Here is a 16279-nt window from a genome sequence, read left to right on the forward strand (position 1 = left end):
GCTAAAACCATGAATTACATCCCAATTCAAGCCTAATGAACTTTGAAATTTCTAATTTCTACAAATGACTCTGGAACCTATCAAATCACGTCCGATTGATCTCAAATTTTGCACACAAGTCATAAATGATATAACAAAGTTATTCCAATTTTCAAAATCAGATTCCGACCCCGATATCAAAAAGTCAACCCCCCGGTCAAACTTCCCAAAAATTCAACTTTCGGCATTTCAAGCCTAATTCCACTACGGATCTCCAAATAATTTTTCGGATACGCTCCTAAGTCCAAAATCGCCATATGGAGCTATTGAAATTGTCAAAATTCAAATCCGAGGTCGTTTACATATAGGTCCATATCCAATCCACTTTTCTAACTTAAATTTTCAATTATGAGACTAAGTGTCTCATTTCACTCCGAATTCCTTCCGGACCCTAACCCACTAACCCGGTAAGTCATAAAATAACTATAAAGTATAAATTGAGCAGTAAATGGGGGAACAGGGTTATAATACTCAAAACAACCAGTCGGTCGTTACAGTGTCAGACGACATAGTCATCTATAACAACACCTTAGAGGAACACATGGATCACTTAAGAAAGGTTTTCCAAGTCTTGCGGGAGAACGAGCTATACATCAAGAGGGAGAAATGCGAGTTTGCACAATCAAAGGTGCACTTCTTAGGCCTTGTTATTAGCAATGGCGAGCTACTCATGGACGGGACTAAGGTACGTGCTATCCAGGAGTGGGAGGCACCTATAAAGGTAATTGAGTTGAGATCCTTCCTTGGCCTTGTTAACTACTATCGTCAGTTCATCAGTGGCTACTCAGCAAAGGCCGCACCATTGACTGGGTTGCTAAAGAATAACAAGCCATGGGTTTGGACGAAGCATTGTCAAAGGGCATTTGAAGACCTCAAGGCAGCTGTAATAGAGGAGCCAGTCTTGGCATTACCTGACTTTGCCAAGACATTTGAGGTGCATACAGATGTCTCAGATTTTGCCATTGGGGGTGTCTTGATGTAGGATAAGCATCCCATAACATTTGAGATCCGCAAGTTAAATGAGACAGAGCGGCGTTACATGGTGCAAGAGAAGGAGATGACTGCCATTATGCATTACCTTCGTACATGGCGACACTATTTGCTCGGGTCGAGGTTCGTGGTCAAGACCGATAATGTAGCTACTAGATATTTTCAGACGTAGAAGAAGCTCACACCAAAACAGGCTAGGTGGCAGGATTTCTTGGCCGAATTTGATTATATGCTGGAGTATAAGTCGGGCAAAGGTAATGTTGTAGCCGATGCCTTGAGCCGGAAAGCCAAGCTTGTTGCAATCACTTCAACAAGATGGGACATTCGTGAGGCTATAAAAGAAGGCATGGAACATTATCTAGCAGCCAAACAACTTATCGAGTTAGCCAACTAGGGAAATACGAGACGTTTTTGGGTCAAAGACGGCCTACTGCTTACCACAGGTCGGAGGGTCTACGTGCCTAAGTTTGGAGACATTAGACGGCGGATCATAAGGGAGAGTCATGACACAATGTGGGCTGGTCATCCAGGCCAAGGTTGCACTAGGGCCTTGGTTGAGTCAGTCTAATATTGGCCACACATGTGAGATGACATAGAGTGTTATGTGCAAACTTGTCTTGTATGTCAATAGGACAAGGTTGAGCAATAACAACTCGGAGGACTTTTGGAGCCACTACCAGTTGCAGAGCGTCCATGGGAGAGCGTGACTATGGACTTTATCACTTGCCTACCGAAGTTCGACGGTTATGGCACTATTATGGTGGTAGTAGATAGATTTTCCAAATATGCAACCTTCATGCCCGCCTCACTAGGTTGCACTGCCAAGGAAGCCACCAAGCTATTCTTTAAGAATGTGTTGAAGTATTGGGGCTTACCAAGGCATATTATCAGTGATCGAGACCCCCGTTTTACTGGGAACTTTTGGAGAGAGTTATTTGACATACTTGGCACGGAACTACACTTTTCCACTAGTTTCCACCCATAGACAGATGGACAAACGGAACGGGTCAATGTCTTACTAGAATGCTACTTGAGGCATTATGTAAGCACGCATCAGAAAGATTGGGCAAGACTCCTAGACATCGCCCAATTCTCTTATAACTTTTAGCGGAGTAAGTCCACGGGGCGGACACCATTTGAGCTAGCCACAGGCCAACAACCACAAACTCCACATTCATTACCAGTCGCATTCAAGGGAAAGAGTTTGGGGGCTTATAATATGGTCAAAGGATGAGGAGGATCTTGACACTGCTAAGTCCTACTTGGATAGGGCAGCTAAGAAGATGAAGAAGTTTGCAGACCGTAAGCGGCGTCCCACGGACTATAGAGTTGGGGACATGGCCATAGTGAAGTTTAACCCAAGACAGTTCAAGGCACTACGGGGCATGCATCGAATCCGATTCGCAAGTATGAGGGGCCATTTAAGATCGTCGCCAAGGTAGGCAAGATCTCATACAAGCTTGACATGCCATCGTATCTTAAGATCTACCATGTCTATCATGCCAGCATGCTTAAGCCATATCATGAAGATAATGATGATCCGAGTAGGGGCCAATCAAGTCGAGCACCTATGACTTTCACCTCCTCGCATGATAGGGAGATTGGGACTATCATGGATTACCAGGACAGGCGAAAATAAGGGCAAAAAGCCACGGCTATGTTCCTCGTCCATTGAAAGGGGCAATCACCGGAGGAGGCCACATGGGAACGATATGAATACTTATGGCAGTTCAAAGATAAGATCCGAGAGTTTATGCAGCAGCATTGCGCCGCGGTCGTCACAACATGAGGTGGGGGAGAGTGTGATGACCCGCCATGTCATCATTCCACATAGGTGTCATTTGACATATATTAAAGCCATGTGGAAGCTTACATAGGAGGAAGGCTAGCATTTGTGAGAAGATTCTAGAAAAGTATGGACATTTCCTTTGGAAGACCCTAGATCCCTACGGATTTGCTAGGAAAGTCCTTGGAATCTTCTAGGCTTGTAGAGAATTCTAGAGAAAGCCCTTATCTTGTAAATATTAAGGACTTGTGCAACAATTAATATTTACACACTAGCCCCTAGGAGACTAGTATATAAAGGGGGCCATTCATTTGTAATTCACCAAGCAAACAATTCAAGTTCTCTCTAATACAAAGCTTCATTTAATAATTCTCTTATGTTCTTTTTACATTCTCTTAGCGATCTTGAGTGTAATAAGGCTGACTTGGAATAGCAAGAACGTGAGCAAGTTGTGCAAGATCGTAAGCAAATTGTCAAGTGCAGTGTGCTTAGTTAACGACTAAGGACGTGACATATATGCCTATTGCATGTTAATTTGAAAATCTAGTACTATTATAGTACTCTACTAAGAACTACTAGTACATGACATACATAAATAGCTAGATGGCTTACTACATACTTTATTCCCCAAACATGCATGAAAATTTCTTTAACACGCCTTTTTCTTTGTGGCATCCGCACCCTAACTTGTAAAAAGTAAAACTGATACCCTAAAATTACACATGGTTATGAAGCCCTAGAACTTTTGTATGGTATAACATTCAAAGTTAGCCATCCTTCCCCTTTTGCTTTATTTACTCACAACAAGCAACATTCCGTAAAACAACTTGTCATAGCTTGGCAGATCTTTTTATTTCCCTTCGTTTACTATTATGTGACCAAATTAAAGAACAAAAAAAAGATTCAACGAAAGCTAGGTATCCGATCATGTAAACTACGAAGCAACTGCAAGCCTTTGAAATATGTTAAAACTTTTTTCGTACTCAATCAAGTAGGCAATATTATATATGTAAGTGTGGCATTTTATATAAGATTGACATATTTAGAAAGCTACCCCAGATTAATATATTCTACCTTACAATTTCAATGAATTTTCTTATGCATTCTTATAACCATTCCAATTTGCTCGTTTCATCAACGCCTTATTATTCGTGCCATGCGAAAACTAAGAAACGACATTAATCAGCCCAAAGGACAAATAAGAAAAGAAAATAGTGGTGATATAACAAAAAATAAAAAGTTTTTGTTAATTAGGAAGAAAAGTCACGTAAAATTATATGATATTGATGGTATTATATAAAAGAAAAAGGGACTACTATTATTTAAAAAGGAAAATGACACTGTATAGCCGCTGCAAAAATAATAGCCGAAAAAATATATAAAATTTGTATATTTTTTGTATATATATACATTCTGTATGTTATATACAAAAATTATAATACAAGTTTTCGGTTACCAAATTCAAATAGTTTCTGACGCGGGCTAAAAGTGATAATATCTCGTTTAAAAACCCTTATCACGATAGCCACCTAATGCCCATCCTTGTGCACCGTTGTTTGTATTATCAAGATTAGACTGAATTTCTAGCGTTATTACACATGAATAGCAAACACCTTTCCCCCAAACAAGGAGTTGAGTAGATGAGTGGAGTCTATCAAAGCAGCAACTTCAGTGTACTTTCTTAATGACCCAGTTCTTATTATTTTCTTGAAACTTTTATGGCCCCTCATAGCACAAGGTTTGTCTCCAAAAATTAGCAACCTAGCTGGGTCAAACAAAAGGGTGAGAAAGGAAAAGATAATATGATTGTGGGTCGGATCACATTTTAAAAAGCTATCTTTGGTTATCTTTATTTCTCTTTCTTATGTGTAAACGCTCCAACGAAGATATACATGCCTGTCCAGGTCTAGTTTTGTGTATATAAACACACACAGAGACATACAAAGGCACAAACTAAACTAAAGCTTATAGATATTTCATCCAAAGGAAGTCTACATTTGTGTTGCTCCTCTTCTGGAAAGTTACACAATATGACGGTCTGCTTCGTTCTAAACTCATGACTGTTTACATAGTCTTTTTTTTTGTGCTTATGTTACTTACGCATCACCATCTTTGTTATTATGAGTGTGTGCGTGTATATGTTTTGAGGCTCTCTGTGTGTGTGCGTGTTTGTGTTTTCCAGTGCTTCACCTTAAACCGCACATTGGTTTAGGTTCTGTTTCTGCATATTTATGTTGTAGAGAGATAAGCATGCATATATCACATAGCGTATATGAAAATGGAGAAAGAAGTTTGTTTTCTAACTTTATGCACTTCGTTTATATCTCTTCATATGTTATTGTTCTCTCCTTTTGGAGTTTATTTTCGTTGGATTACAGTGTGTTAAAGCAATTAATTATGTTATTGATCACATTATACCGAGAGGGCAAGAGAGGATAATTCTAACTTGAGTGCTCCTCTTAGCTTTGATGATCCTATACCATATTGGAACAACTCCACTATGTCGTTAAAGTTACTAAACATGTAGGAAGTACTATACTATTTGCTCCATGTACATAAAACATTCGAGAGTTTAATACTACTAAAGAGTGAAGTAATTGTTACTACTATTCTTTTCTGTCGATTACATGAAGTGCATTAAGTAAAGGTTAGTGGCTCCGAAAAGATGCAAGAAAAAGGAAGAAGATGTACTAAGTGGCTCTTCCATTCCAGTACATATATTTCTACTTTAATAAGATGGTGTTATATATGCTAAAAATTAGCTTGATGAAAAATAAAATAAAACCCCTATTATATATGGGGAACAATATCTACTTTGTTTTCATGGTGACTTGGCATATTGCGCCGTAGCCGTTGTAAGAAGAGATTTTATTAACAAATATATGCTTAAAATAGAGTACTATGCTTTTTATAAAGTAAGGAATAATGTAAAGAGCTTTTATAATATTAGTATATTTTAACATGTGATAGCAGATTAGTTATCATTTTTAACGTGTTGATGATTATTGTTTATATAGAAATTTATCTGTAATTATCGTTTAGGTATCATGATTGTGTAAATATTTTTGTACGGTGTAAGTTTACAAACTTAAACTCTAACTTAAGTTATCCATTATTATTTTAGATTGTGGAAATGAGAGTGCACATGGACTGTCAGGGATGCGAAAGCAAAATTAGGAAGGCTCTCAAGAAGCTTGATGGTTGGTATCTTTTGTCACAATCCTATTCTTTTCTTTTTAATTTTTTCTTTTAGCAAGACAGCCTTACCATTTGTGATAGATTTATAATATGAAGCATATATAATGATCTTTCCTATTAAATAATTTTCTTACATATTTTAGTTGGAGACAACGTTTAAATTATTATCCACCAAATAGACACCAAAGTCGTCATTCACACCGCTGGTAAGGTTTTTGTGTCTCCATGCTTGGATATAAAATGGACTTTTCTCAATGTCCAATAATTCTTTGGACCTAAACCATTAATGTGATTTGATGAGTTGATCTGTTTTTATCCTATTTCTATTAATTTATTTTCTCAAGTGCAAGAAGCTAGAGTACGTCTACTTGGCCCTTATGTAGCGGAATGTATTTAAACCATACATTTATATTAATTTTCCTAAAGATACTATGACAAATAAGTGATAATCTCTGATACTCGATGAGTTTTTACATGTTATTTAATACTGAGAAGGTGTTATCATTTTCTTTAGTCCCAGCTTGGTGATGGATATTTTGTGACAAACCCTTGGACTGACTTGTTTCATTTTTGGTACTCTCAGGAGTTGATAACATTGACATAGACATGAACATGCAAAAAGTGACAGTAACAGGATGGGCAGAGCAGAAAAAAGTCCTCAAAACAGTGAGAAAAACTGGAAGGAAAGCTGAACTTTGGCCATATCCATACAATTCAGAATACCATAACTACATGCACCATTATTACGACACATTCTACAGCACGCCAGCCACTTACTTCGCACACCAGCCTTCTTCTTCCTACAACTACCGCGAGCACGGCTACAATGGCCATGCTCACGGTTACTATGCAGAGCTACCTTACAATACGATCTTTGATGAACGAACGAGGCACATGTTTAGTGATGATAATGCCACTGGCTGTTCTATAATGTGATTGATCTGATTCAATTTGCTCTTTAGGCGGTTTGCAATTCTCTACTTGTTTTCTATTTTTTGGGTAAATGTTTCATTGCAAATTAGACTTGTTTTGGGTTGGGTAATCTTTTTCTTTTTAGATCGTTGAGGTTGAGAATGGGGGGGAAACTGTGGAACTTACGATGGAATTAAGGCCTGCTGATTATGTTCCTTTGCTTGTGTTATCCATATTTCAATGTGTATATATATAGTTTGTTTATTTTTCCTTTCATTTCGTTAATACTGTTCTTTCATTTACCTTTCCTGTCGAACATGAACATGGAATAGAGCAAATCACAAAACTATCGATTATATTAACTTACCAATGAAGGGTGGTCAATTTGAACAGCCTGTATAGGGCAAATATTACTTTTAATACATAGGAGTATAAATTAAATTTTGAATACACTCGGGCGAAATTTCTAGCTTCGTTGAAACCAGCCGGCATAAAAAAATAAACCAGCAACTTTGGGACAAATAGACATTTGCAGTCAATTATAGTATCCGTCAAAATAAAAAAGAAGCAAGCTTTTAGCGGCTTCATATCATTTATATATACGCTGAATTGCTTCCTGTACAACTATAAGAGCTACAAGCTAGGTGTAATTAATGAGGAGGACTCAGGTTGCTTCTCTTGTTGCTTTATGTGGTCTGCCACATGAGAAATTACTCCAGCTCCAGCATTGTGAAAGAATTCATTCTTCACCTGTCACCGGAAAATAGTGATCGAATTAACCCTGATGGGGAGGAACATAAAGGAATAGAATATGGAGGGAACTTACATGGATAAAGTTATGCGCGAAAAAGGGCCAGAACGCCGAGTGAAAGCTAACATCAACCTTCTTCCACCCCAACTGTTGCAAGCCACGTATCATTTCCTCTGTTCGAAAAGAGTAGTGAGATTTTAGCTTGCTGTAGAAGATATATAGTAGCATTGAGATTCATTTGAAACTAGCAGAAAACATCTCTCTTAGTACTATTACCTTCCATACTTTCATGATATTCTAATGTGCTCTGCGTACTTGGTGCATTTTGTGCTGCCGCCTTTGCTTTGGCTGCCTCAAGGGGGTAATGGGGTCCTTCACATGAAGCTGGAGGACAATATTCCACATCTATTACATGTTTGTAGCCATCCAACGATCGCCAAGGGGGCTGCCAATTTAACAAAATTGTCGTGTCATGAACTCCAAAAAAACTCTGTTTCCAGAAGATCGCAACTTTTCAGAGTTCCACAGCTATTATCCAGCTAATGTATAAGATTTCACATGATACCATGTTTTTATGCGTATTATATTCATCTAACTACGAGAATCAAAGGTATGCATGCATGACATGGAATATGTACATACTTAGACACGAAGACTCATAAGACTCACGCAACAATGCAATGAGCATAGTGCGAACTATTCATTCCCCTTTTACTAAAGAATAGTATAAACCAATTTTGGAGTGTTTTCTCATTTAGAGAACGAAGAAAAAAGACTAATTAGACATGGAGTAAACCAGGCCTACAGTCATAATTTGCAGTGCCAGTGGAGTGGAGGAGAACTGAGCATCTCTCTCTGTGGGAAGAACAATTGCATCCCATCCCCCTCGCCCGACAATAAGCTACTACACTATACCTTTTTCTGGGGCTTAAACAGTAATGAAGATAATTCTACTTTCCGTCCACAGTAGATCCATTCTTTTGTCTGGGAAATACAGTAACTCACCATTAAATAGTCATGTCTTCTTTACAAAATTAGCAAATAATTCTTACTTGAAATAGCGCGACTTTGAAATATCAAATTTCCCATATAAGGAAATACCCGTCCTTGATTTGCTTGTTGTATGCAAGTGAAGGGTCTAAAACTTGTAGCTGTTTCTAATTCAAATTTCAGTATACCAAACATATCAAGGGTTTTTCGTTTCAAGGGAAGATGTAAATGAAGTGTAAAATAATTTTACCAAGTTTTAATCCCCTAGGAATAAAAAATATATAGAAAAAAAGTTGCGTTATCATAGATTGAGAGATTATTACCTACACATCATGTGCATATGCGTTTAAGTTTTAGAATAAATTAATTCATGAATTGCTTGAATCCTGGCTTTTCCAAATTCAAATCCTGTATCACAACTGCCACAGGTGAACTAACAATGGTAGCACTTTGAAAGTAATGAAACCAAAACACTAACTGGATGTTGCATTTCTCCATTCTAAAGCAGCTGGGTCAACTCTTTATCACTGAGATTTAAAATGCAATTACTGGATTCAGAGTCAAATGTACTAATCACTAGACCATGGAACCTAAGTTGCTCCGACACGGCAGTTTAGGTGCCGCACCCGTGTCGACACGACACTAGTATGGGTGTGGATATGGGATCCGTACCGGATCTGGTCAAACAATTTTGGGTACTTTGACAACGAAAAAATCGAGACGAGATACAATTTAATTCTCAAAATCAGAATCAAAACTAAAGTAAATTTGAATAAAATAATATACCTTATCTAGAAAATCAATCATTTACTTATTTACAACTTGAAAATAAAAAGGAAATCCACACTTTACAAGCTATACGTAAGTATTCCACAAAATTTCTCATAATTTAGAAATATTTTTATTTTTTTGAATTATATTTAGCCGGATCCCCGCACCCATATCCGTACTAGGATTTGTATCCCCGACCGCACCCGTGTCCGAGCAACTTAGCATGGAACTTACTGCTCACCTACAATTTCCAACTTAACTCTTTATCTGACCTACAACTGTCAAAATGGTTGCAGAGTATATTAAATCACTAAATTAAGTTTGAGAACCACATAATTCCTTGTTTATCATTAATTATTTTCCCAGCATACTATGGAATGTTCTACGAGAAAGAGGAGTGTGCATTGGAGAGAGCAAGGGTTGCTCTCGCCAAATCATCAACAACACAGCATTCTGTGGTTTTAGAATTGCTCCAAGCCGTATCCCAAAACCTCTTCCCTAGGAATTTCAATTCAATCCCGCACACACTTGGCAGATTGAACGTCAGATCTGGACTCTTGAGTAACTATTGCTTACCTAAACCAATTATAATTGTATGTCCTTTTCTGTCTTTATCTTGACTATATGCTAATGTTCACAATGCTATAGTTATGGACAACAAAAGATAACAACGATATGTAAATCTCAAATCACCTTGACGAGTTCTGTCTCCCTTCTTATAGATGACGTACGCCAACCGACCATATCTAGATAATGTCAAGAAATTGAGAGAAAAGGCACTGGAATGAACTCTATCAATGAATTATTTTTTGCTAATTAAATGAAGAAACAGCAAATGAGATGCAAAGGATACGATCATAAGAGACATTAGCATATAGAACACGACATTTGAAAGCGCCAAGCGCTGATCTGCAAGAAGGAAAAGCCAGGCATAAGAGTAAAAAGAGAATGGGGCAGGAGAAACAGCTGCTTCGAGGACTGGTAGGGATAATTATGCTCACATAAATTTTCCATCATCGCAGTCTGATGCCATCCTTAGCAGCAGAGGTGGTTTAGTAGGTTTGCCATCCGTAAGGAAGAGCTGACTACCAGTTTGACCAACAAAAATAGGAGCCATAGGTGCTGCAATTTTCTCCAAGATTGGCAACCCACAGAGAAAAGGAAGCTGAACAATAAAAGCTAATCAACTGTCCTGATGTCAGGAGCCATTACAAAGTAATCACAACACTATTTTTCTGGATAAGCTACTAATAACAACATACCGTTCAAATTCTGAGAGACAGTATCAAAGATTATGATTTAAACTACAGACTTGATGATTTGTTTGACCCAACATTAACGTTGCAAATTAACATCCTCCTAAATGTAAGTTAATATGACCTCAAGTTAATATCCTCCTGGATGCTTCAGGTTTGTTGACACACATGAGACAACTTATTGAAGGCCTGGCAAGGCATTTTCTTTTCTGTTATACTATGTGGCTTGATGTCTAGTTAATGATTCTTGGTATGTAGTACACCACAATGATTATCTGTATATAATCTGTCTTGCGTAATAAAAGGCAAAAATATTCCTGGCATTTGCTTTAGTGAAATAGGATGTTTCATGGTTCCTTTTCTTTACTTGTAAATATTGATTAACACTTGTATAATTTTCTGAGTAAATAGGTACTGACACAGTCTTTCCCATTCAATATGAAACAATTCAGATTTTTGACTCATGCTTAAAGTGGTGCTGTTAAAGTAATGAATATTTTAAGACACAGTAAGTACAGACATAGTCTTAAAGTAACGAAGAATTCAGAAAAATCCAATTCAAATGTCTTAAAGTTTTCTGCTTTAAAAAAGCTAAAAGCTAGTGTCTATTCCGCAAGCACTTACTAGTCCACTAAAGTTCCAAAATTTTCCAGGTAGAGGCTTCATAACGAGATTTACAATTAAAAGCATGAATATAGGATATATACTTATCATTCTCAAAAATTATAGAATATATGCATAAAATACATGAAAACAACTGAAATTCCTATGAAAGAAATTGTATTGGACACAATCTAGTAACTTCGTGAAGGACAAAAAATATTGAGATAAGAATCAATCATGGATCACTGATCAGATTGTACCATGAGAACAGACCTGATTTTTCCCTCTCACACCCAGATGTGGTGTTGCCAAGGTGATAAAATTGACTGGCTCCAGGCCAGCAATCAAACCTTCATTTAAGGAGCCTACTGGTTTGAGGTTTGCATTAGTTGAAGTGACTGTATCATCGGACTGCTCACTACCACTTGATGAATAAAGAGCGGCAACTGCATATCTTGCAATCAATCCACCAAGAGAATGAGCTAAAAAGGATATCTTCTTTAGGCTTTCTCTTTTCTTCACAACCAGCCTAACCTGTTTATTATCAGATGTGCCAAACAGGAAAGGATGAGCATTCATAGTTTCACACTGGAAGCACAAGCCATGTTGGAGACTTGAAAAGGCACGGGTTCAAGAGGGTTATGTTTTGATGTCAGAAATTAGTGGCTGGAAACTATTTGGCCATTACTTTGTTTACATAATTGAAGTTTCTGAGACGAATACTGAATGCAGGTTGAAACAACTAGCTTTCGGAGATAATTTTTATTTAAGTAGTGAAGGCAATATGCTTATGAAGTAAAGGTATATCGAGGCCAACTTTACCAGTTTGGTTGCAGTGATTCAGGTAAAATAAAAAAAGAAAAAACCCAGCTATTATTAGTGCAATTTAAACAATTTAAAAAATCTATATCTGATGCACTGATGGAAGGACATTTATCAGCAAATATTGTACTACACTACAAACTTTATTCACTTTCCGCAGAATAGCCAGAGTACATTGACCCTTTGTTTCTTGTACAGCAAGTACCAGCATAGGATACTACCTATCAGGGATCTATTGCTTTGGGTATTGTATAGCTAACCAAAAACCAGTGACAAAGCTAACCTACACAAGTAAACAGCAAGTACCAGCAAAGGGACCATACTCACTTCATCTGCTAGTCGTTCTCCAGCTCCATCAATCCCTGTGAAGGTTTTAGTATACGTATTACATGAACTTGCTGCGCACCACGAAAGACAAAGTCAGATAGCATACACAAACCAATCAAAAAAGGACTTTCAGATTTTGTTGAATACCATCCTGTATTTAGATATATGTAAGATTCAAGATTTTTAAAAAAAAAGAATGAGAAGATAAAAGATTGAGATCCCAATTGTATCAGTTATTTGATAATTATTAATACAAATCGTAGTATTTGGGTAGTAAGATATGGAGTTTCATGCAGTAACAAGTATAAGTTTCAAGTTCTGATAAGATAAGGGATTAAAAGAAGGAACAAGGAATTGGAATTTAACAAAACCTTCTCGTATTCCTCTTGCACTCAAATTAGACATCGTACTTGCAGTTTATTTCATTGACTGCAGTAGCTAGTCATCCAAATAGCTGATCATTAGTAGACTTTAATATATGCTGATACTTCACTTTCACGTAATCAACAGTATAGCATATGATTGAAGCAAGAGCATATTGTTACTTTACTTTCTTGGTGTAGTCGAAATTGAAGCAAGAAAAGACCTAGAAAACTAAAAAAAATATATGAAAATATGACGACAAGTTCCACTAAAAATTATACCATATATCAAAAAGTTTCTTCCCAACCGCCTCCTCAACTCTGCTTGAACATACGTCCAGTCACCTGGGCTGCATTGTTTGGAAATCTCAGTGATACAAACAGAAGCATGCTAATTTTCAGAAATATATCTTTGATCTATGGATGATATCAGCATATATTTGGGGCGTATATGGGTGATATCAGCACTTAAGACCGTGCCCATTACACATATATCAGACGAAACATACTTGACAACCAAATCATGGATTATGAGGTAAATCATCACCTCAGGAACATGAAAGAAAGTTCAACTGAGGAATATAAAAGTAATATACAAACAGATATAGATATGTATGTGACCAGGACAAATGCAAGATCGAGTTTCATACTCCTGGGAAAACAGAAAAAATTCCAACCAAATTTATAATGCGCGTTGAAAGTGAGAATGTAAGAAAACTTAAATCCAATTCCGGATAGCACTACCACTAGAACATAATATTTGAACAAAGAATGTTCTAATCACCATTCATCTTGTGTACAGAGAAGGAGAATATAAACTAATTCTAAACACACACACACACATAATATATAATTTGTAGACACGGAGGCATCCTTTTAGGGCGAGTAAACAAAGTTGCCAACCTTGCTAAGATGCCATGAACAAGGACTAGAAGATGCTCAGGTTCTTCCTCCATGTCCATCAAGCCTTTCGGTGACACAATACTTCCTTCAGTTGTACTCATTGCATGGGCTTTATAGCTTTGACTTCTCAAGATGTTGTTTATCCCTGCAGAAGGGGAAGACAACCTCCTCAGAGAAATGATTTGCAAAAAAAGAAAAGATCCAAAGATTCCAAGACATTTGAAGTGTAAAAATAATAAGGATTTAGTGAAAGAGCACAAGAAACTATGTCCTAACTCAGATATACTTCATGGCTTTTCAGAATTCACAAAGCAGTTGACTGGAACCAGAGGAGACAATAGCTGCACAACTAAGGACACCACAAGAGCATAAATAATATAACACCTATTAATATCATTTCCAACTGCACAATCCACCAGGAGAAGGGGTCTATGGTTCTAGCCTGGACGATAAGCATAGAACAAACATTATTGATTTGCCTAAAAAGCAGACTTCAGTTTAAGAGTTGGTGATAAAATGATAACTTCAAAGGAGAACAGAAATAACCAAGTCTTTTAGAGCAGTTTCAAACCTTGAGTATAGTATACTGTATATGCCTATATGTAAGATAAAGCAATTAAAATTGCAACTTTAAGTAAGGGATTGGGTAGAAGCAAGCTGTAGCATTCATCAGCATAAGCATAAGTAATATGGCATTGACTAATGCAGACCCTTACTAGTTGAATTAGACAATAGCATAATCGCTATGCACTGACCAATGTTTCAAAAGGTAAAGTTAATATTTAAATGAGACTCACTAAGGGTGAGGCAGCTTCTATACTTCTCAAGGCAACCGACAAGTGAGGCACTAGCCCCATGCACACTTTACACCTTGAGTTGTTAGGCCCGTGCATGCCTTACTCTTTGTAAATGGTCATCTTCTCCTTCATTCCTTTCCACACACTTGTACCATCAGACAACATTACTTCCTAATGAACTACCGATATCGGTTGCCATTGCACTTATGACTCTCTTCCACATAGCTCCCCTTTTGTTGGCAAACCTCCTTAACAATTTCCCTACAATGATCTATTTAAGGTTTCATGCATTCGAAGTTCCGAACCCCCACTCTCAATGGGGTTCGTAGTCCTCTCCCTCCCTTTCACACCATCCCATAGAAAATTCCTCATTAATTTCTCCAATCTCTTACTAACTGAAATAGAGTTACTAAGGACATGAAGTAGATTGGTATTTGATAACGTCACCTTTATCAACATGATCCTACCCCCTTTGACAAGGAAGAACTTGGAGATTTATGCAGAATTAAATATACCTTCTTCTAGGATCCTAGAAGAAGGTAGTTTTAATTCCGCATAACTCTCCAAGTTCTTCCTTCAGGTATATTGGATCAAACACGAATTGGACAATCACCTCATTAGGTATCTTGTATTTCTGAATAATCATATTCAAACATCGACCACAATAAGAAAATGGCATGCTCTGTTAAAGTTGCTCTATACTTGCTATAATGCCAAACAAGTTCCAGGGAGGACCTGCTGAGCAACACAAATTTAGACACACATAAAGCCAGTTCTACTTTAAATACCACTTCTCTTGCATTTTTCTAGCAACTGAAGTGCTCCAGAAAAGAGCACTAACGAAGATGCTAAATCCAAATGATAAGGGAAACAAATGGCGTAAGTTGTTTTTGCTACTCTTTGTTTCAGTAAAAATTGATCTGTCCAGCTACATATTTACTACCTACTCTTGCACTGATACTTTAAGATAGAAAGCTATATAAAAGTACGTCAAAGCAAGGGTTTAATTTGTATTTAGCATTTCTATTTCATCTGTATTTTAATTAGCTCTCAGTATTCAACCAACAATCCAAATAATGGAAACACCCATCAATTAATCTACTAAAGATACAAAAATTGGCATAAATTTCAATACAACAGACAAAAGATCAAATTTTGATCAATTTGCAAGCTCAAAGGAAAAACCCATCTACCAGAGAAAATAAAAGACAAGAAATATTACCAGAAAAGCTAAGGAATTTCCAATTGAACCCTCGGCGTTGATCAAAGGATGAAGAACAAGAAGGAGAAGATGAACAAGAATTACAAGGCAAAGAAGGGCGAGGAGAATAATGATGAAGTAATGTAGCTGATAGCGCCATATATATTGCAACAAAGTCTAAAGAGAGGGAAAAAGGACCATTTGGAAATCTCTCTTTCTTGCTTTTTCCGTGCAGTTCGCTATGCACAGTGCGTTATGTCAGCATCAGGAGAGCAACAACACCCACCCATTTATCTTTTCTTTTTTTTCATTTCATTATTATCCTCTGCTTTCACACCCACTATACATATTGATATATACTGTATATATTATACATTTGAAATATACAGCATTATTGGAAGATTCTGCTGGTTTCATATCTTTGGGAAAATGCTAAAGGGGACAATTGACGTTTTGCTAATTCCATTTTGGGGGGGGTTTGTTTCTTTTCTTGGAAGGTGCATGAAAGTGCAGTACAAGACAAGAGGGAACACCTGTCCTTTGTGATTGTAACCAGTGGAGTACAAGCAAA

At 37.2% G+C, this 16279-nt stretch overlaps 3 protein-coding genes across 3 annotated transcripts; 2 read left to right on the forward strand and 1 right to left on the reverse strand.

Annotated features, from left to right (window-relative positions):
- Positions 1–709: 709 nt before the first annotated feature.
- LOC142172080 (putative mitochondrial protein AtMg00860) lies at positions 710–1021 on the forward strand. The gene has a single exon (XM_075235848.1). It carries the CDS (start codon positions 710–712, stop codon positions 1019–1021), a length of 312 nt encoding a protein of 103 aa, XP_075091949.1.
- Positions 1022–4695: 3674 nt separating this feature from the next.
- LOC107799606 (heavy metal-associated isoprenylated plant protein 28-like) lies at positions 4696–7201 on the forward strand. Its single transcript, XM_016622746.2, has 3 exons — positions 4696–4851; positions 5940–6015; positions 6597–7201. The coding sequence occupies exons 1-3, from the start codon at positions 4846–4848 to the stop codon at positions 6947–6949; spliced, it is 435 nt and encodes a 144-aa protein (XP_016478232.1). The 5' UTR covers positions 4696–4845; the 3' UTR covers positions 6950–7201.
- A 165-nt stretch (positions 7202–7366) lies between these two features.
- LOC107799608 (uncharacterized) lies at positions 7367–16025 on the reverse strand. Its single transcript, XM_016622750.2, has 11 exons — positions 15730–16025; positions 13711–13855; positions 13090–13157; positions 12446–12516; positions 11570–11830; positions 10439–10602; positions 10291–10346; positions 10131–10183; positions 7953–8121; positions 7752–7849; positions 7367–7675 (listed from the first exon to the last, which is right to left on the reverse strand). The coding sequence occupies exons 1-11, from the start codon at positions 15866–15868 to the stop codon at positions 7559–7561; spliced, it is 1341 nt and encodes a 446-aa protein (XP_016478236.1). The 5' UTR covers positions 15869–16025; the 3' UTR covers positions 7367–7558.
- Between the last annotated feature and the right edge of the window lie 254 nt (positions 16026–16279).

Source organism: Nicotiana tabacum, chromosome 17 (genome assembly GCF_000715075.1).
Source record: "Nicotiana tabacum cultivar K326 chromosome 17, ASM71507v2, whole genome shotgun sequence".
Lineage (NCBI taxonomy): Eukaryota > Viridiplantae > Streptophyta > Magnoliopsida > Solanales > Solanaceae > Nicotiana > Nicotiana tabacum.

Bases quoted from the DNA above. Each gene is read 5' to 3' on its own strand.
- LOC142172080 (XM_075235848.1), top strand. From the start codon at position 710: ATGGACGGGACTAAGGTACGTGCTATCCAGGAGTGGGAGGCACCTATA.
- LOC107799606 (XM_016622746.2), top strand. The intron at 6,016-6,596 runs GTTGGTATCTTT...TGGTACTCTCAG, and splicing joins GGCTCTCAAGAAGCTTGATG to GAGTTGATAACATTGACATA.
- LOC107799608 (XM_016622750.2), bottom strand. From the start codon at position 15,868: ATGGCGCTATCAGCTACATTACTTCATCATTATTCTCCTCGCCCTTCT. The intron at 10,603-11,569 runs GTCTGTTCTCAT...TTTATTGTTCAG, and splicing joins GTGTGAGAGGGAAAAATCAG to CTTCCTTTTCTCTGTGGGTT. The intron at 10,184-10,290 runs GTATCCTTTGCA...GACATTATCTAG, and splicing joins TGCTAATGTCTCTTATGATC to ATATGGTCGGTTGGCGTACG.